At 40.9% G+C, this 22,336-nt stretch overlaps 1 protein-coding gene across 1 annotated transcript; it reads left to right on the top strand.

Annotated features, from left to right (window-relative positions):
* The first annotated feature begins 4,965 nt into the window (after positions 1-4,965).
* Positions 4,966-21,884, top strand: LOC121872586 (mitoguardin-like). The gene is made up of 7 exons (XM_042375418.1): positions 4,966-5,179; positions 5,776-5,901; positions 6,566-6,663; positions 7,903-8,071; positions 8,360-8,590; positions 16,553-16,723; positions 17,025-21,884. The coding sequence occupies exons 1-7, from the start codon at positions 4,997-4,999 to the stop codon at positions 17,160-17,162; spliced, it is 1,116 nt and encodes a 371-aa protein (XP_042231352.1). The 5' UTR covers positions 4,966-4,996; the 3' UTR covers positions 17,163-21,884.
* The last annotated feature ends 452 nt before the right edge of the window (positions 21,885-22,336 follow it).

Here is a 22,336-nt window from a genome sequence, read left to right on the forward strand (position 1 = left end):
AGACGATGATGGGACCTGGAAGTTTTAACATGAATAATAAACTGTGGGAATAAAACCTACATAAAGAAGTAACAGAAATTTCCAAATAAAAACTAAACAATAAATAACAGAAAAATTTGTTTAATAAAAGCTAAACAAAGAAAGATCAGAGAATAGTTATAATAGAAAAAAAACACTACTGCAATCATAAGACACTTGAAGTATAGATTATAAGATTACACGTTGGTATTGGCGGCAGTTTTCAAGGAGTGACTCACTTAACCTTATAGAATGTCGAGTACGAGGCAGGTCGGGATTGTGTGTGTGTGTGTGTGTGTGTGTGTGTGTGTGTGTGTGTGTTGTGAAGGCATGGGATCTGGGTAAACACTCACCTCGTTTTCTACACACTTGAGTCTGGGGATGGTAGAAGTTATAAGGAGGTAGGTAATCACAGGTGGGGTAAGTAGGTAGGTAGGTACAGGTGAGGTGAGTAGGTAGGTAATTACAGGTGAGGTGAGGGGGTAGGTAATTAAAGGTGAGGCAAGGAGGAAGGTAATCACAGGTGAGGAAAGTAGGTGGGCAATTACAGGTGAGGCAAGGAGGTAGGTAAGGTAAGGAGGAAGGTAATCACAGGTGAGGTAAGTAGGTAGATAATAACAGGTGAAGTAAGGAGGTAGGCCATTACAGGAGAGGCAATTAGTAGGTAATTACAGGTGAGGCAAATAAGTAGATAATCACAAGGGGGGGTCAGCTAGGGTAAGGCTCCCCCGGGTCACACAGCAGGAGGTGGGGGGTCAGCTATGGTAAGGCTCCCCCCTGGCCACACAGCAGGAGGGGGAAGGTCTAAGGCCCCCTGGTCACACAGGAGGTGGGGGGCTAGGGGTGCTCCCTGGCCACACAGCAGGAGGTGGGGGTCAGCTAGGGTAAGGCTCCCCTGGTCACACAGCAGGAGGGGAAGGTCAGGTAGGGGGCTCCAGGGTCACACAGCATGAGGGGGGTCAAGGCTCCCTGGTCACACAGCAGGAGGTGGGGGGTCACAGGGGTAAGGCTCCCCCTGGCTACAGCAGGAGGTGGGGGGTCAGGTAGGGTAAGGCCCCTGGGTCACACAGCAGGAGGTGGGGGTCAGGTAGGGTAAGGTTCCCCAGTGTCACACAGCAGGGGGGGGGTAAAGGCTGTCCTCACACAGCAGGGAGGGAGGGGGAAGGTCACACAGCAGCAGGGGGAGAGGTCAGCTAGGTAAGGCCCTGGCCACACACAGCAGGAGGGGGGCAAGGGTAAGGCTCCCCCGGGTCACACAGCAGGGAGGGAGGGGGAAGGTCAGGTAGGGTAAGGCTCCCCAGTGTCACACAGCAGGGGGGGGTCAGCTAGGGTAAGGCTCCCCCGGGTCACACAGCAGGGGGAGAGGGGATCAGCTAGGGTAAGGCTCCCCGGGTCACACAACAAGAGGGGGCTCAGGTAGGGTAAGGCTCCCTCGGGTGTGTTCATAGCAAAATACGAGAGCCTCCACCTTCAGTAGCGTCGGCCAGGGAGAATTACTTTACAAATGTGAACGTTGACTGAATGTTAAGGCGGGCAGCCAGGTCCCTGCTGCCCCTGTGTTGTGTGGTGGTGTGATGACGGGGCGGTTGGTGTTGTTTGGGTGTGTGATGAACATAAGATCATATGAATGGAGGAAACTGCAGCGGGCCTATTAGCCCATACTGGGCAGTTCCATTTACACCCAACTCCTATTGCTCATATATCCATCCAACCTATGTTTGAAACTATCCAGCGTATTCGAGTTAATGATGATATTTGGTAACTTGTTCCACTCGTCCACTACTCTATTTCCAAACCAATGTTTACCTATTTCGCGCCTAAACCTGAATTTGTCTAATTTAAAACCATTGTTACGAGTTCGCTCCTGGTTGGATAGTTTGAGTACCTTTGTAATGTCCCCTTTGTTCAGCCCCGACTTCCATTTATACACCTCTTATATCGCCCCTCACTCTACGTCTCTTGAGGGAGTGCAAATTAAGATGCTTTAACCTGTCTCTGTACTCAAGGTTCCTAATGCCCGGGATTAGTCTTGTCATTCTTCTACGAATTCTTTCCAAGGATTCTATATCCATTCTGTAATACGATGACCAGAATTGAACTGCGTAATCCAAGTGAGGTCTCACAAGCGCAAGATATAATTTTAGGATGATCTCGTTAGTCTTGTAATTAACACTCCTTTGTATGAACCCAAGTACTTTATTAGCCTTGTTTTGAGCAAATACACATTGTTTACTTGGCTTAAGATTCCTATTTATCATTACTCCTAAATCTTTCTCGTAGTCGGATTTCTCATTAACCTCGTTGTTCATCTGGTATCTGGTTTCCCTGTTTACATCTCCTATACTGAGTACTTTACATTTGTCCACATTGAATTTTATCTGCCATTTTTCAGACCATTCGATTTTTTTTTTTAGATCTTCCTGTAGTTTTGCCGAGTCCTCATCAGATTTAATAACACGTCCTATTTTAGTGTCGTCAGCAAATTTACTTATGTTGCTGTCTATGCCGATATCTATGTCGTTTATGTATATAATAAATAATAATGGTCCAAGTACTGAGCCCTGGGGAACTCCACTAGTGACGTTGCTCGGGGTGGTGGTGGTGTTGTGATGTTGGTGTTGCTGTGTGGTGATGATGTAGCGTAGGTAGTCGTGGTAGTTCAGGTAGTCGTGGTAGTTCAGGTAGACGTGGTAGTGCAGGAAGTCGTAGTAGTTCAGGTAGTAGTAGTGGTAGTTAAGAAATCTGTGTGGATCTTGGCAGCTGCTCTCGCCTGATTGGTTGAGAAATAACCAACCAAGCAAATGACTTTCTCCTCTCCGACAAAACTCACCGACCAATCAGGGAGGCTCTCTCATCCCACACCCTCGTCACGTCCACCAATCAGCTCTCTCATAATTTCCTCCTTTGTGTTGAGCGCCTCCTGGTCAGTGTCAGCTCCTCTTAGTCAGATGTGATTAAAGTTTTTAGTAATAGTTTACTTTACTTGCTCGCGGTTTTTTATCTCTCTCTCTCTCTCTCTCTCTCTCTCTCTCTCTCTCTCTCTCTCTCTCTCTCGTCATTGATCTTCCAATCCACACCCTCGTATCCGCCCACTAACGACCTAATCACCCAACTAATCATTGGCAGTTGCTGATACCGCAAAGTCAGTAGTAATGATGGCTGTGAAGGGTGTGTGTGGGGGGGGGGGGACGTCTTGTAACTGATACCAAGAACGTGTGAGGGGGAGTGTGAACGGCAATACTCCCAGAGAACGTAACATCACCTCTGTATGTGTGTTAGAATGTGAGAACGTATCAACTACCCTAACCATACTAGCAAATAGTTAAGAATTACTATTGGCCAATCAAGTCTTCCCGTAAAAGTGCCGCCATTAGATCGTTCCCATCTATACATATTTTGAGTTATTAAGTAACCTAACAGGAATCACTTGCTTCCCCTATTACGAGTCATTCCTTATTATGCAGTGTTGTCAAGGAAGGTCAGTGTACACAAGTAGTTTGAGGCGTCGACAACACTGTCCCATGGGAAAGGAGGGAAGGAAAGAGGGAGATGAAGGAGAGGGAAAGAGAGAAGGGGAGGGGAGGAGGAGGAGGAGGAGAGAAGAGGGGTATTAGTCCTATGTCGATTACTGTTTAATTACACACACACACACACACACACACACACACACACACACACACACTGTATAATTTCCTTACATTACTAATATATGTCCTAAGTATAACCAGAGAGTATACCATTAATACTGTAAGCTGAGGTATATTTGGCGGTGTATTTTAAGAGAGAGAGAGAGAGAGAGAGAGAGAGAGAGAGAGAGAGAGAGAGATAGCTTTACCAGGGTCACACTCACGCCCCCGAGAGGACGATGATGTAGACGTGTATTGCATAAAATGACGTGATGAGTGTGTTCTCTCTCTCTCACTTCGTAACACCATACATATTTTACTAAATCCTCTTCATCTTCCTTCATTTTCTCACTTCTCCCTCTTCCTGTTTTTCATCCTCTTCTTTTTCTTCTTCCTTTTCTTCCACTTCTTTTTTTTCCTCTTCCTCTTCCCCCTCTTCCTTCCCCCTCACCTATCTCCTTCTTCCTCCCCGTTACCTACTATCAACCTCCCCCTTACTTTATTATTACCTATCACCCTCCTCCTTCTCTTCCTCCTACCCCTCCTCCTCCTCCTTCTCTTCCTCCTCCCCTCCTCCTCCTTCTTCCTCCCTCCTCCTCCCACCCCTCCTCCCTTTCTTCTCTTCCTCCTCCCTCCTCTTCCTCATACCCCTCCTCCTCCTACCCTCCTCCTTCTCTTCCTCCCTCCCTCCCTCTCTTCCTCATACCCCTCCTCTTCCTCATACCCCCTCTTCCTACCCCTCCTCCTCCTCCTTCTCTTCCTCCTCCCCTCCTCCTCCTACCCCTCCTCCCCCTTCTCTTCCTCCTTCCCTCCTCTTCCTCCCAGGGGCAGAAGACGTTAATGAACAACGTCTCACACTGTCGCTCAAGTTTGTTAAAGTTACCCAGATGGACTTGGGTTTATTTCCCTTCTCGATCTGTCTGCCTTACTACCTGGTTATCGTTCGCCTTGTTTATTTTTCTACCTTTCTACCTGGTTATCTTTCTACCTTGGTATTTTTCTACCTTCCTACTTGGTTATCTTTCTACCTGATTAACTTTCTTCCTGGTTATCTTTCTAATCTTTCTACCCTTCTACTTGGTTATCTTTCTACTTGTTTATCTTTCTACATGTTACTGTTCATCCACTCTACTTACCTGGTTACCTTTCTTCATAACTGCAAGTCTACTATTCTACTTGACTCAATGTCTTTTATTCTACCCATCTTGTTACCTCATCGTTCTAAAAGTTCCAACATTATCTCTCATCTTTTATTTATCACCATGAACGTTGTCCTTCTAAATATCTGTTAACATAGTTGCCACATTAAAGAACTCTGTTACATCTGTTGACACTCCTCCTCCTCGTCAGGTATGGAGGCTCTGGAGACAGCGCTGGGGTTCTGGGAGGACGCCCTGGCAGCCTACACAGCGGGAGTGACTGGGGGTGTGGCTCTCACGTCGCAGGAGGAGGCCGAGTTTACCGCCCTACTGCAGAGGGTCATCGACGACGCCTACACTCTCCAGGACCAGTGTGAACACCTCTTCCTCCACCAGGTACCTCCTCCTTCTCCAGGTACCTTCCCTTCCAATATCTCCTCCTCCTCCATCAGGTACCTCCTCTTCCATCAGGTATCTCCTCCAGGTACCCCAGTCGCCTTATATATATATTCAATTATTTATTTACTGTTCACAGGATAGTCAAAATACTTGGCTGCCTAGTCCAATGGTCCTTAGTCATGATAATCCTTTACATAACCTAATCTAACCTAACCCAATCACCAGCAGTGGAACCTCAGCCTTAATGGGTCTCTGTATTAGTGAGTCTCTATTGTAATGGTTCCCAGGACTTTGATGAGTATTTATTCATTAAATTGTCATATAAGTTTACAGTTGGTTTAGCATATACAGTATATATAGACAGTGCGGGTATACAACTTAGATTGTGCAGACAAACTATCAGTGTACCGAGACATTGTAGTCATACAATGTACCTAGACAATGCAGACATACAAACAATGTGCCTAGACAGTACAGACATACAATGATAAACAGTAAGGCAATTCAAACAAGGGTAGCCCAACAAAGCCATCAGCTGGGTCTTGCTAGAACTAGGGTCTATTTGAGCTGTGACCAATGTGTGTGTCCCGCAGCATTCTGTGTTGTTCCGGTCATCGAGTGTGACCCCCGTGCCCTCCGAGGTTGCCGCTGACTTGTTCGAGAGACGGACCCTCACCTCTGCTTCCTCCTACGAGTCCTTCGTTTCCGCCTCCGGTGATGTGAGTGCCTCCTGTTGTCTGCAGTACTACATATAGTTATTTATTGCTAATGTTTATGAATAATATGTTTCAATGGCGTTAGGAGCAGAGTGTTTGCATAAATTAAGTATTCTTTGGTGTCCCTCCTTTGGACGTTCTCAGTCAATTGGTAGTGTTTGGTGTATCTCGTCTCGGGGAGTCTCCAAGATAAACCAGACGATATTACAAGTGAGGGAGATTAGGGAACACTACACTTATGAAAAATCTAGTGAGATTAATCCCCCTTCCCCTCCTCCTCCTCTAGGCAAAGCATCTCCAGCTGGTGCATCAAGCAGGAGTATCCTGGCATAATCCCATGCTGGTATTCCATCACAAGGCTGCACTGCTTCTGTTGTAGATGGTCCGTCATGGCATTATGCAGTACTGTATACCATATAATGCCAATGCAGGTCAATCTCACTGGCCTGTAATCATTTGTGTAGTGGCGTTAAGTAAACAGTGATGTATATTTGGTTCCCCAGATCAAGTTAGGTCAGGTCAGGTCAATATGTCAAATATCAGTATCTGTACAAACTATATATCACTATATATTTCATTCTACAGGTCACATTAGATTAGATGAAGTTAGTATTTTAAGTACTGTACTGTATGTATAAACTGTATGGTAATGTGTGTGTTTCCTCAGATTGCGGACTTGCGTGACCTAGAGGAGTTTGATGAGGCACTGTACCCTCTGTACCAGGCGGCTCTCAAGCAACACGAAGACGGCGGCATTCCTTACAGGTGCCTCTACGTTTTGTCTATAGCCTCATACTCCTTACATGATTCTGCACCCTAATTTAATATGTTCTACACCATGCCTAGACTCTACCTTACACAAACAAGATCACCTTCTCTTTATTGCACTTTTATATGATAAATTTACATACAGTATTGTAATTTAGATCAACTCAATCCCCATTTGCTTTTAACATTTTATTAAAGTAAGCAATAATCGTTAGCATATACAGTATTTTTGTTGTGTAGCTTTATTTTTTACATTTAGGTTATAAAGGCTTATTATTATTATTATTATTATTATTATTATTATTATTATTATTCCCACACCACACCACCAACCACCACCACCACTGCACACCACCACCACCACCACCGCCTGCCCACCGCTCATTATTATTATTATTATTAATATTATTATTATTATTATTATTATTATTGTTATTGTTATTATTATTATTATTATTATTATTATTATTATTATTATTATTATTACTACAGGTACTACTGCAAGTCCTTCCTTACCCACTGTGCTGCAAGGTGGCTGGATTCAAGAGCAAAAACAGATCCTCCTTTAACTTGCCTTTATCCATTTACACTAACTGTCATGACACTTCATTAACCATTTGACACCACACACTTTTGTCATTCATGTACTCTGATGGTTCGTGTTTTACACTTTTTATTGAATTTTGGCATTGTTCGTTTAGTACTGTGAATCACGGTGTTGGAATGGACTCTTGGGGAAGGAAATGATGACAACCATGTGATACAGTGTTTTAAAGGATATATTTCTTGAGTGTTTCTCCTGTAAGTGTAGAAATTATGGAAAACATGTGTTGTGATGGCCTCAGTTCCTTCTCTGTTTTTGGGACACCTTCATGCCAAGGCTTGTTCTTATGGAATCTACTACCATGAAGGTGAAGGAATGTTACAGGTAGTATTTTTTTTATATTTCAAACACACCAGTTACGCACTGTTTGTGGGCTTTATGTCATCTTCATCATTTACTCAATCACAACTGGAATCTTCAGCTCAATCCATCGCTCAAATAAAAAATAATAATCCTAAGGAATACCTACATTTAATAGTACCCCCTTGCATCAATTAGCCCATTAATTTAGTTAACTATTTTTTTATTTGGTCACCTGTACACTTGATAATGTACACACAGTTCAGCACACACACACACACACACTAGATATTTCAAAGAGATTCATTCCAAATTTTAATTTTGTTTTACAGAGATGTTCGCACTGATCGTGTAAGATGTGCTAATGATGTGGAGTATGTATGTAAGGTTCACTGTATCCGTCTTGCTTGTCAGCTGCTGTTCTCACAAGAAGGAACTAAACAATTTTTTGCCGATTCTGGCAGACAGATCATTGCTGACCTTCTTGTTCGAGCAGATAAGGTAAGTACTGTACCTATACCTGTATTCAATGAGAACAAGTATATTTAATGTGTTGCTAATTACCTCAGGACAAATTATGTCACATTGTATTAAAAAAACTATATACTGCACTGTACAGTATTTGTGGCTATTATCAAACATTTCAATTATAATAACTTCTCTTGTGTAATCGTTCAAAGAGATAAGAATAATTTTGAGATTATAGTATGTGATTAGCTATACTGTAACAAGAAATGAGGCTGAGTACAACATTTAATATATTCATATACAGTAATGTATAATTTGCAGGACCCGAAGGACGTAGTACTGGCATATGACGCCATGCTGGAGTTTCTCACTAACTGTGAATGGCCAGATGTGGAGTTGGAGCTTCAGGGGCGTGGTGTTAAAGCTCTCACATTTTATGATGTCGTCCTTGACTTTATCTTAATGGACGCCTTTGATGACCTTGAAAATCCTCCTTCTTCTGTAACTGCTGTAGTACAAAACAGATGGCTCTCAAATGGATTCAAAGAATCTGTAAGTTCACTTTTTAGTACAGTATTTTAGAGCTCTGTCGAGCTGGTTATTCAGAGTGTACAATATTCCATATTTTACACAACATGGGTTGGCAGTGTTGGCCAAACACTTAACCCTTTGTTGGTGCAACCTCAGTTTTTACTTGGCTAGTGCTGTTGGATGAGATAAACCCCAATCGTTTTTTTTTTTACCATTTCTATTGTTGTTTTTTTATCTTACATGTGTTTTTGCACACTTCATTTCTCACATAAGGCTTTTACTATATTATTTGACAAAGAAGCACAATTATTTATACTGTACAGTAGGCTCTCGCCAATAACGACTTCCACAATAACGTTTCCGACAATTACGGTAAGTTACAATAGATACCCATTTTCGATAATAACGTCTGGATTCTCTTGAATAACGGAAATTTCGCGGGAAGCGTCCGAGCTCATCAATGATAGCGTTTGTTTGTCGCCGTGTTGATGACGTAGTTGTCCACTCCGCCTCACTCTCACTCTCACACACGTTCAGTGGAATACAGCGCTGCGCCCACGTGTGAGATTTTCGCCACTATAACCAGTGGTTGTTAGGGTCAGCGATCAATATTGGCTAACGCATTTTTGCCTGTGGGGACTAGGGGAGGTGGTGGAGGGAGTGATTTGCCACCTGAATGACGGGGAACTTTTAAAGTGAGGAAATTGAACTGTCCTGAGTCTACAGTGCGAAATATTAAGAGGAACTTAGAGGAGACCAAGAAGAGTATTGTGCTGGCTAAAAATATTTCAGTAGTGATGGAAATGCGAGGCGAGCTATGAATGATAAAGGCGGTAGAAACAGGTTGTTAGTGATAACAGAGCATTTTCTTGTGAAATGGTTAACTTGTAGAATGAAAGACAGTGCAAGTGTTAGTGACCCTCAGATATGGAACAACCATCACACCAAGCACCTCAAAAACTCCCCCAAGCTAAGTGTTATATTACTCAAACTCTTTATTTTGATGATTGAATAACAATTCTTTTTATTTCAGCTAACAAAAAGTGTTAGGAGGGCTTCAAGGGGAAAAAATGGCTGAAATTCTTGTGGCGGCAGCACCAATAAACCCTTTTTACATGTATTTTAATGTCACACAAATAACGTTTTCGCTAATAACGGTGTTTTTCAGGCACCTATTAAATGTTATTGGTGAGAGCCTACTGTGTGTATATATATATATATATATACATACAGTAATACCCCGCTTTATGCAGTCAATTGAACCCACGGAGGCCCGCGTAAATGGACCAACAGAACATATGGGATTAATTGAAATAGAGACTGGGCCAACCCCCAAACTCCATTTTTTCCCAACACAATACGTAGGTTTTAATATAAATAACATCTTAACTTTATAATGGTATGCACGCACACATAATATAGAAGAGAAATATCAATAAGAGAATAATATACTGTACCAAGTAAAAGAAAAATCGAGGTTTAACACTTACGTCAGGTTAGGTTAGAAAAAATCAATGTTTAACACTTGCATAAGGTTAGGTTATGTTAGGAAAAATCAAGGTTAGGTTTAACACTTACGTTAGTAGAAGAGATGGGTTGGCGTACGGGAATGGAGGCTGGTTCCGAGGCAGAGGGCAGGCTACTGGCCCTCAGGTGAGTCACCATCACTGTCATCCACACTTGTCAGGGCCTCCCTGACAAATCCCTCAAAGTCACCATCACTGTCTCTGTCACTATCACTGGCTTGGGCTGGCTGTGGTGGGTTGCGGGCGAAGAACTCGGTAATGCTTTGTTGACGGCTAGTGTTGATGTTGTCGTGATACACCTTGATGTACGGCTCCATAGTCTGCAACAGCTGGGTAGTGAAGACTTCATACCGGTTATCGTTAGTGTCATTGGAAAGGAGGAGCTTCAGTTTCTCTACACACTCGATGGCACCCCTAACATTACCATGCGTTAACTTGTGTTCTTCTCGGGATGACGCACTACCTGTCTCTTCACTGATGTGATCGTCTTCTAACATCTCGTCGGCAGTCACCTCAGGATCCCGTATCACCTCCATAATGTTGTCGTTGGTGGTCTCAGAGAAGCCTGCAGCTGTAACACTCTGCACAGCTTCTCTGGCAAGGTCCACTGCTACTGCGACAGTCTGAACCCAGGGCCGGATTTACCAATAGGCCAAGTAGGCCATTGGCCTAGGGCCCACCGGTATCTGGGGGCCCACTGAAACTAATTTGTCGCGCAGCGTGCCAGCGTATGACCTTGCTTCAAGTGTACACCGAGTATTTCATTATATAATATATTCACAACCATAAAGGGCCCCTGTACAATAAGTATAGGGCCCGGAGTATGGGGCCCCTGTACAATAAGTATAGGCCCGCAGTGGTCTTCAACTGGTGGGCCATGGGGTGGTTCTCAGGTGGGCCATGGACTAGGCCCTATAGTAAAATGAAGAAAATAAGATAAAATACGATAATAAAAAAATATATGTATACATTTTTTAAATGTCCGTGTCCCACCATCGATATATCTATCTATCTATTTATCTATCTATCTATCTATACATACATATATACTGGAGAGAGAGAGAGAGAGAGAGAGAGAGAGAGAGAGAGAGAATATAGTTCAAGAAACCTTGACGTGTGAAGGACAGGATCGTTTCACGTTCAGTACATGTCAGGGCTACCTTTGGTTTGCTGACAGCTCGCTCAGCCAGTCAGTATCTTCTCAGCCTCAGCTCAGAGTGAATGCCTACTCAAAAATAAAGAAGCTGTTTAGCTTCTTAACGGAGTTTGACAGTATGAAATGTGATGATCTCAAAGCCCAACTGGAATTGGTTGTGAGTACCTATTCCAGTGACCTGGAAGCATCTGTTCGAGATGAGTTTTTTGCAATTTAAAGACATTTTGTCTTCTGAATCTGACAGGTCAGTGACAAACATCTCCACTTTGCTGAGGTCCAAAGATGGTATTTTGACAACTGCCTTTCCAAACATTAGTATCTTGGTAAGAATTTTCCTTACCATCCCCATTATAAATTGTGAAGGAGAGAGGTCTTTCTCTACTCTATCTAGGGTGAAAAATCACCTGAGGTCTACCATGGGACAAACCAGATTAAACTCACTTTAATTATTATGCATTGAATCTGCCCTCCTACAATCCCTTGACACAAACAGTATCATTGACAAATTTTCCATGAAAAAAAAGTAGGAAGAATTTATTTTGAAGCACACAGTTTGCTGTACTTGATGTGCTTGCAAAATTGATTATGCTTCAAGTTAATTGTATTTCTTTCATTATTCCCATACATAAGATGTACATGATATAGAACTAATTTGATTAAAAGTAATGATGTGTCACATTGTGTTGAAATTCTTATTTTTTACATTATAATATTATGATATTATGGAATATTTGATGACATTTGGCCATTGCAAAATAATTACAGCAAAATATATATACCCTGTGTATATATATATATATATATATATATATATATATATATATATATATATATATATATATATATATATATATATATATATATATATATATATATATATATATATATATATATATATATATATTGAAATATGCAAACATTTCTATAAATTTGGGGGCCCACTGATGAGTTTGGCCTGGGGCCCACAAGTAGGTAAATCCGGCCCTGAGCTCAGTACATTATCATGTTACAGTACTATACAGTATTTGGATGTAAAGTGTATACTGTACTGGTAATTATTGTGTTTAACTTAAAGCAATCAATCCGATATATCTTTTTAGCTTCACTTCCTACACGACTTTGTGAATTCTGAAAACTGTCAGTAGTGTGTGTTGCTGATAACATATTCAAACAACTAACAGGGTAAATAGATTATCCTGGGAAAATGCAAACAAAATTTCACAGTGAATCATTAACAACATGCAGTTTCTCAGCCTTGTCTCTCAAGTATAGTACTGTACAATAGTTTAACAGAAATAGCATCGACTTTGTTCAAAATCTCAGTGTAGGTACTCCTAAACATGCTGATTAAGGATCTGTTGACCAAAATTTGATATCTGGATTATTACTTGTTCAAATGGCTTTTAGATAATTTTAATTAATTTTGCAAGTCATTTGAATAAGTAATAATATCAAATTTTGGTCAACAGATCCTTAATCAGCATGTTCAGGAGTACCTATACTGAGATTTTGACAAAATCTATTTTTTGGCCGAAAATGACAAAAATTGTAAGTCTTATGCCTTACAGAATTTTTGGCCAAAAATACTTTTTCTCTTGTGGGGTTTTGGGTTGTTTGGTTCACACTCAGGATGGGATGGAGAAAGGAAACTCACAATGTGCTCTCTGTATACATGTATTGGATGTACAATGCAGCTTGGTGCTGGGAAGGCAGCATGGTTACAAGCGTGATGTAGAGAGAGCTGGTTGGTGAGGATGCTCAGAGGAGGACAGCTTGTGGGTCGTCATGTTCGCTGGCTGGAGCGAGGGCCGCCAGGCAGCGGCGGAGGAGGAGGTGTAGCTTGCTGCGGTTGTAGCTAGAAGAAGAGAGAGGTCACCACGAGGTCAGGTCTTAAATAGCGGGGGTAGGCGTGGCTTAGTAGTTGACCTCCGTGATGTATGGCAGCGCTGGTTGACCCAGACCACGAGGCATACACTGAGGAATTCGCGGGGTCTGCTATTCAGCGACAAACAGCGTTTGTAGGGGAGAAATCCACTACAATACTCCCCCTTCCCTCCAGGCGGTGTAGGAGACTTGTTGTCTGCAGGGGTGCATGGCACATGTGAGGCAGAACTGGCGGTGCATGCCACATGTGAGCCATAACGGCGATGGCGTGGATGAGCCGGCTGCTAGAGGATAGAGGAAACAACTGTCTAGATACACAATATCTGAGGGAGTAGAGAGGGAGAAAAAGGATATGTGGAGGCGATGAATGTTGTGCTTCCCTCACGGCAGGTACAAAGTCATCAGACGCGCCTGCTGGGGTGTGTGGGCCTGGGTCAGGAGCAGGGTCTGCGTCAGCAGAAGCGGATGAGGGCTCGTGACAGCAGCTGGGTCCACAACAGCAGCAGGGTGCAGGACAGTAGCAGGGAGTACCTGAGGGAGAAAAGAGGCGCATGGGCCGCGTCGGGAGCAGGGGCTGCATCAGGAGGAGCGGCAGGGGGTACTGCTGGGCCGGGGGCGGCGTCTGAGGCAGGACGGGTGTGCTGGGGTCGGTAGGATGTGGTGCTTGGGGCAGGAAGAGGAGCTGGTGTCTGCTTAGAGAAGCAGTGCTGCTCTAGGGTGTCTAACCTGCGGTTGAGAGACAGTAGCTGTAGAGCCGATGAGAGCTGCTTCTGGGTGGATAAGCCAGTCTTCCATTTTGCTTGAAGACTGGGAGCGTGATCTGTTTCTCCTCCATCCTGTGTGAGTGCGAATCTCCGGGGGTCACCATTTGTGGGGTACGTTATGTTTGGGTTCACCCTCAGTATGGTTAGAGAAAGGAAACTCACAATGTGCTCTCTGTATACATGTTATATTGGATGTACAATGCAGCTTGGTGCTGGGAAGTGGCAGCGTGGTTACAAGCGTGATGTAGAGAGAGCTGGTTGGTGAGGGTGCTAAGAGGAGGACAGCTTGTGGGTCTCCATGCTCGCCGGCGGGAGCGAGGGCCGCCAGGCAGCGGCGGAGGAGGAGGAGGTGTTGCTTGCTGGTTGGTGTAGGTAGAAAGAGAGAGCTAGTTGGTGAGGATGCTCAGAGGAGGACAGCTTGTGGGTCGCCATGCTCGCCAGCGGAAGCGAGGGCCGCCAGGCAGCGGCGGAGGAGGAGGTGTAGCTTGCTGCGGCTGTAGCTAGAAGAAGAGAGAGGTCACCACGAGGTCAGGTCTTAAATAGCGGGGGTAGGCGTGGCTTAGTAGTTGACCTCCGTGATGTATGGCGGCGCTGGTTGATCCAGACCACGAGGCATACACTGGGGAATTCGCGGGGTCGGCTACTCAGCGACAAACAGCGTTTGTAGGGGAGAAATCCACTACAGTACTACCGCCGGGGAAGATATTGGAAGCATAATGTGTTGTCTAATGGTAGACCCTGCTGCCATATCGCACCACAAAAATTGTGACCAAGTCCCAGATTGCTGATCTGATTTTCTGCCTCATTTACTCACAATTGCAGGGACTCAATTATTTTTCTTACTCTTGACAACACAACCTAAATACTGTACTGTATCGTTTCTCACTTTTGATTTATTTTTCAATTTTGTATTTCTATATGGTTATTATTACATTATTATTATTATTTTATTTTTGTTATAATTTTTATTTATTTTTATTAATTTGTATTTATTATTATCGCTGTATTATCATTATTATTATTGCGGTATTATTATTATTATTATTATTATTATTATTATTATTATTATTATTATTATTTTTATTATTATTATTATTATTATTATTATTATAATAATAATGATGATAATAATAATAGTATTCCCCCCCACCCCCTCCCCAGGCCCTCATGTGGGTCAGGGACCTGTGCCCGGGTGGGCCAATCCCCATAAAAAAATAATTAAATAAAAATAAATGTGTGATGGAGCTTACATAATATTTGTAGGTAATTAATTTCATAGGTATGTACAGTATGCAATTCTACATTCAGTTACTTAGTTCACACAGAGACATATACAGGTACACAATTTTAAAGTGTTTATTTCACATGAAAAACATTAGTTTTCATGTACAGTACTGTATTTAGTTCACATAGAAACATACTTTAATGCAATAGAAATATTTTAATGTAATTACTTCACAAATGAAAAATAAATGATAAATGGATAAGAAGAGCTAACATACTAAAGTTTGTGTATTTGTGGGTACCCTTTTCATATTCAATATTTACACATCCTCACTGTTTGCATTCTCATCCTCATCACCTTGAACAGAGAACTCAACACAAATCTGGATAGCATGTTCCAAGCAGATGGGTTTGCAGCACTTCTGACATCTGTTTCTTGTCTTATGATTCTTTGACCTGGAGCACAATGAACACCTTTGTAGGGAATTTTCACAATGGCATTTTGGAGGTAATTCCTCAGATGTTGAGAAGCATTGGGTCTTCCTTTTCAAGTCTTTTTCTCAAACTCGTTTGTCTTTCAATGGTTCTTATGTCCTTCAACCAATTCCAATCCTAATTTCTTCAGAAAGTATTGGGACCTGATGATGGTTCAAGAGTTGGCCGTGAATATATTGAATGCATGTGTTCCTGTAACATTGAGTATAGTGTAGAAAAGTGTAAGAGGCCAGTGTCAAGTATTTCGAGAAGCATTGTACCCTATGTGGAACACAACTGATTGAAGTGTCTACCCCCCTCTTTAGTACTGTTGCACTGTCATGGTGCTTTGTGCTGAGAACAACAACGAAATGCCTTTGATTCCACTCTATCTAACAGTTGGATAAAGGCATGGAAACATCACTGTGGGTATGATATACCCTGTCACATAAGGTCATTTTATCTCCCAGTTTTAAAACTAAACCCTCAAAGATATATTGTACAGCACAGTGCAAGGTAGATACTCCTGACAATACTGTACTAAAACAATAAGTGTTGATTTTATTCCAAATAATTAAAAGAAAATTATGCAGTGACGAAGTAAGTTTCGTAGATTTGTTCATTTATTGCAAACATTTCATTCAATCTTTGTGTACTGTACAGTACCGGTACTCATAGATCACTTTTAGCTTTGTGTTTACCAAGGTTGTCTTTATTCTTTTCATCAATATAAATTGATTTATTATTGATGAAAAGTTGTAAGTTGGAGATCTGGCAGGCACAGGGGAGGTGTCTTGACCTTTGTGTGCACTGATGATAGGGGCAAGGGTGGGTACAGACCACCCTAGGCTGTAGTATGTGTTGGTGACGGCCCTAACGGCCCCCCTTTCCCCTCAAAAAATATATTACTATGAAGGAGTACTGTACCTGTTTTGACATTTATTACATTTTACAGGCACTGTCTACTGCTGTATGGAGTGTATTGAGAGCCAAACGGCGAATGCTCAAGTATCAAGATGGCTTTATTGCACATTTTTATGATGTATCTGAGCACCTCTCTCCAGTCCTCGCCTGGGGGTTTATGGGACCAGATGAAAATATCAGGGAACTCTGCACATTTTTCAAGGTGGGTGTTGTGTTGTGGTAGATTATATTAGAAACTATCGGAGAAACAGTACAATATTTATTTTACCATCCTTTCATTAATGGTGTGTTAAGTGATGGAGATGGTGAATCTTTTGGAAGGTGGACACCATACATAACTGGCTAAGATTGACTGATTATTTTCTGTATCTCCTCTTTGCAGTCATCCCTCCTGGTAAGAGAGATTTGAAATAAAAGTTTACCCTCCAAAGTACTGTATGTAAAATTTAGGTATTTCTCTTTGCTTCAGCTGCTTAAATGATTGATTTCACCTTGTGTTTCAGGACCAGATCGTTGGGTTGTTGCAAGACATGTTTAGTTTTACCACTGTACGTTACACTACGGTGGAGGAGCTGGCCACTGACATCATGACTCTGGCAACACAACGCTCTGAAACTATTTCTCAGAGACTCGGTTTATAGAGGTTACCCTTACTTCTCTTAGTATATCAACAACTCAAACTTCAAATAATTCCTGATGTTGGTGTATCTGTACAGTATACTGTATGTGTGGTGATGATTCTTATTGTTATGGAATCACCTAAAAATTCTCCCCTTGTTTATTTCAAGTGAAGACTAACCATCCTGATGCTAATTTAACCCAACCTAACCCCCTGGGCAGCACTAGAGTGGTTAATCTTAAGATGAAATATGTTAGGGGTCAAATCTTCAGGTGAACCATATTGTAATAGTACTAACAAAAGTGAATTTTCTGTAATTTTGGTAAAAAATTTGTTGATTTAATTTTTCTTAGCATCAGGAAACTAGAAAATTATTAAAAGGTTGTAGTAAGTAGTTTGTTCACAACAGGTAAATTTGCATTTATAAAAATATAAAGTAATTGAAGAAGCTAATTATTATATTATAACTTGTAGATGTGTTTCACATAATTTTATTACACAGGCAGCTACTTTGTCTGGGGTTCTTGTCATTTCCATTGTAGAAATTTATTAAACTTGGGATATTTTGGTAAATGTATAAAATGTTGAGTCAACTGTATATACTGTTTATATAAAACAAAAAGTAAGGCAGAGTTCTTACTGGTAATTTAATTTGCACAGATTTAGAGTAGGAAACTTGCACCATCTGAAGATTTGCCCCCAGCGTATTTCACCTTAAGATTAACCACCCAAATACTAACCTAACTTAATTCCCCCAGGTAGCATGTGGGTGGTCAATCATCTGGTGTAGTTAGCTGGGAGTGCTAATCTTCAGGTGATCTGGAATCTTGACTCACTTGTAATACTGTTTTGTAGAGTCACTCACTTTTGTAGAATTATTCTTAATACTGTACTACAAATGCACAATATTACCAAGGAAAATAGGGAATTTATTTAACTTTCAGTACTGTATGTGGTATGACACGTTGTACAATATTTCATTACCATAGTGTGCCGTAGGAACCATTTTTTGCCATCTTAATGGAAGTTTTCATGAATGAAAGTATCATTACAAAGGGGAAGTCTCCTTAAAATCCACAAAGCTCTGCTCTCAGTGGATTATTGATAAAACAGTGGTAGCCCTCAGGAGCGTCTTAACAAATTTAATCATCATAAAGCATTTTTAAAACTCCCTCCTTTAAGTAAGTTCACACTTCACGTTCACACTCCTTATAGTCACAAATATTGTTCACAAATAACCGCAGAGGAAAAGGTTTGTATTGTAGTACAGGGTATTTCCACAGTAGTATTTTCATCAACCAGCACAATGTAAAGCTTTAGCTCAGATATTAATTCATTTTTAAATAATAAGGTTTGATATACAGTACAGTACAGTACAGTAAACTTGACTATACCTAAGCAACATTTTATCTTGTGTCATTTGTTACCATTTTCATAGGTGTCTCCTTTACTTTTAACAACTGATATAATAGCAGCTCTGAGGGTTGTCATGGTGAATATGCAGTGTGTCTCAGAATCCGTAGACAAGACCATCAAGAAAAATGGAAGGATCCACATAGGCCACTGGCCTCCTTCTTCGGCCTGGCTGCCTCTAGTTTGGATGACAATTATGTAAAGAAGAAAGGTTGATGTTCATAGGATCGTGTGATTGCTTATAATACAACAGCAACATTGTCCTCACTTGTTGATGAGCAGAGTCTCCAACAAGGGAAGACTCTGTATATGCTATGTATGAATTTTGTAGCTCTTTCTATCCTGAGTTATATTACAGACATTAATAGTTAGAGACAAACAGATTGATGCAAGTAGCCATATTTTCCTACTCATTCACCTGTCAGTGTGAATGATTGTTGTAAGACATGAGATTAAACACATTCAGGGTTTCTCTAGTGTTAATGAGGTAGAATATCAAAAGATTATTAGATGACTCACTGTACTTTAGCTGTGGCACCGAGATGTTTATTAGAGTGTAGTTACTTTAATTTGATTTCTGAACACTATTATTTGTGGTGTATTATCAGATGAAAAAGACACAATGGAGTGAGAAAGAATGCATGTTTGTATCATCATCAGTGCTGCTTCTTTCATGAAAAATAAATTGTTTGTACAAAATACCACTGTTCCCCAACACCAAAGTTGCTTTTATTGATACATACATGAGTAGAATTTTTAACAAGATCATCAACATAAAACATTTAGAATCTCACAAAATGGTTCATCCGCACATGCCCGGTACTTGCCAACAGTGCAAACAGAGAACAGACCACTGTTCATGGCTATTCGTCACATGGGGTAACAATGTGTATTAAGCTCACATCGAAGTGAGCTTAGAGTATAGTTTATGGGTCAACCCCAACACTTCACATATGTCTGATACATTTATCCTTTTCCCAGATCATTGTTCTCACATATTTACATCTGATGCCTGAGGTAGTTATGTTTGCTAATTGTACACAGACATAACATAAATACTATAACCTTCAGACACGGTCACACTTATTCACAATAGTACACTCATCGGTACCAATTGGGTCCTCCTAATCATCATATAGATACCTTGAGTTCTCCCATTAATACTATCTGTATACATACTTGAGGTTATATGCACGGACACTGGTATAAAACAACATACAGCATACGAATTACCCCTTCCCAATGTTTACTGTTTTCTGTGACACTCCCCACTAAAAAACGTAGATATTCCCTTAGCGCGGTGAATTTGAATGTTATGTAGCTGTAATATAAATCAGAAGAGATTATAGAGACCAATACTATTGTACAACTGACCTCCCTTACAATTTCTGACAAGTTGTAGTCGGCTGCGTGCAAACCAATAATTTTGCCAGTGGCTCGCTAATCTATGTTCTTTAGCGTCCATCCTGGGCTGGGTGTGGAGCAGTAGCTAAATACCACTGCCGCCACCACCACCTCATCACCTTGCATTGATTTTTACATCTCTAATAAACTTATTACAGGTTGGACAAGTCAAATGCTATCCAACAATTCATTCTTTTTTTCTATCAATTAACAAATTTTTTTTCTATCAATTAATAGTGATTTATTTTGAAAAACATTAGTGGCAGGTCTTTTTAATACACTTGACATGAGTGCCAATTGTAATTTTCCTATTCATGCTTATATCCTAAAACAGAAACAAAAACAAAATTAATCAGGTTTGTTGATGGCATCTTAGCAGTGTACTCTTTCTACCACCTACCTTATTTTGCCATCCATATTACATTTGCCCATGATTATTTTTATGTATATCACTACTTAATCACTTCCCTGATGGTTAAATTTGATATCTATTACAGTCAAGAAAGTTAACTTTACCCACTAAACTCTAATTTAGCATCAAAGGAAAAGACATTACACTGACGAGTGACACACATGAGGGCGAGGTCTGCCCCAGTGTTGCCAGGTCTCAACCAACATTTTTCTGTAGATTGAAGCTCAATTTATAATTTTCTACTTTTTTTCCTTGCGTCGTTTGGCGTCTCCAGTGGATCAATGGTGCTCTTAGCATTTGCCCACCTATATGGCCTACCTAGGGCCGGCTCTGTATTCTATACTGTATTTGGATGACTGAAGTCTCTCATTATTATGCAGGTAATATATTCTGAAAGTGGAGCCAGTACATGCCTAATACAGTTCTGTACTTGCCAACAGTGTATAACAGAGATGTAACTGACTGCCCAAGCGGCTAACAGGTCAATCGGTGGCAAGAAATGTTAACAACTATAGTGTCTCCTGCTCTTCACTCTACATCTGATATTTTTTGACTCGTATGTAAATTTATCATATTCTCTGTTTATTTGAGGATTTTCAACTAATTTATTTCCCTACAAGAGGCAAGAACTTGCAAGGCCCTTTAAGTTTTTGACAGACAGGTACAAAATAATAATTTGAAAGTTTGAAACATGAATGTGAGAAATTTGTTGGGGACTGTTGTACATGTAAGTGAAGTCTGTGAATGAGTTGTGAGAATAATTTCATCCATGGTTTTGACAATATTAGTATTACTGGTAACAGTTGTATCAATAATATAGGTAATGGGTGCCACCAAACACCTTTGATAACACACACCATACTTAGGTCCTTGAACACAAGAATGAAACTCCTCAGTCATCACCTGGCAATATTCTTCACTGCCATAAGGACACTTTTTCACCCACAGTACAAATAATGTATTTAGAAGTGATGCAGGAACAATAATGTCATTAAGCAGTTTGATTAGAATTACAGTAGTTAAGATTTATTTATAATGAAAGTTAGATATAAACCACTATACTGTACTGTATAATATTTGCATGAGTAATTTATGGTTATGTCCCTTCAAACACTAAGCAAAGTCAGTACTTTACTGTGTACGTATCTGCAGAGACAAGGTGTTGTGGCTGAGACAAACTCCTGAATTCACTGTAAATATATTACATTCTTTAGTTAGCCAAATCCTGCCTTTCAGACATCATTCCTCTAATTTATAATGAATTTTCATATAAAAACTGTACATATTCAGCTGGGGAGATGATGTTTGAACTGTATGTACCACATTTCAAGGGAAGGAAAAGTACAGGATGTGTCTGAAAATCTGTTCTTGACCTTTTGTATCAGTATTTGTTTACCTTTTATTGTATAGTACAGTGGTCCCTCGGTTAACGAGCACAATCCGTTCTAGAAGGTTGCTCGTTAACCGAAACCATTGTTTCAATGGGTTTTTGGGTAATTGGTTCCAGCTCACCGAAAATTGCCTAAATTCAACAAAAAAGATAGAAAAGTACACTTACTTTGAGGTGTGTATGTAGAAGGCTCCTGGATGATGATGATGATGATGATGATGATGATGATGATGATGATGATGGGAATTAGAATGGGGGGGAGGAGAAGGGAGAAGAGAAGGCATTGTGGTGGAAGAGAAGTCACCCCATGGCACCATTTCACCCATAAAATTTTAGTTCACTTGGTGTAATTCAAGATTATTTTCTTTAAATCAACACTGCACTGCATTATATATTGTCAATATGTAAAATAAATTTCAAAATGACCAATAATTTCCTTGCAAACACAGAAAAAAAGCATTTAGTTGAAGAGTCTCAAGCAAGATGTTACCTCCACTGAAAAGACAGAATGACTGGTGCCTGTTTGGTGTGTTGAGAGGCTGGATGGCGCGCATAAAACTAGTTTCATTACCTTCAA

This window comes from Homarus americanus, unplaced genomic scaffold (genome assembly GCF_018991925.1).
Source record: "Homarus americanus isolate GMGI-L3 unplaced genomic scaffold, GMGI_Hamer_2.0 scaffold39155, whole genome shotgun sequence".
In the NCBI taxonomy this organism is placed as follows: Eukaryota; Metazoa; Arthropoda; class Malacostraca; order Decapoda; family Nephropidae; genus Homarus; species Homarus americanus.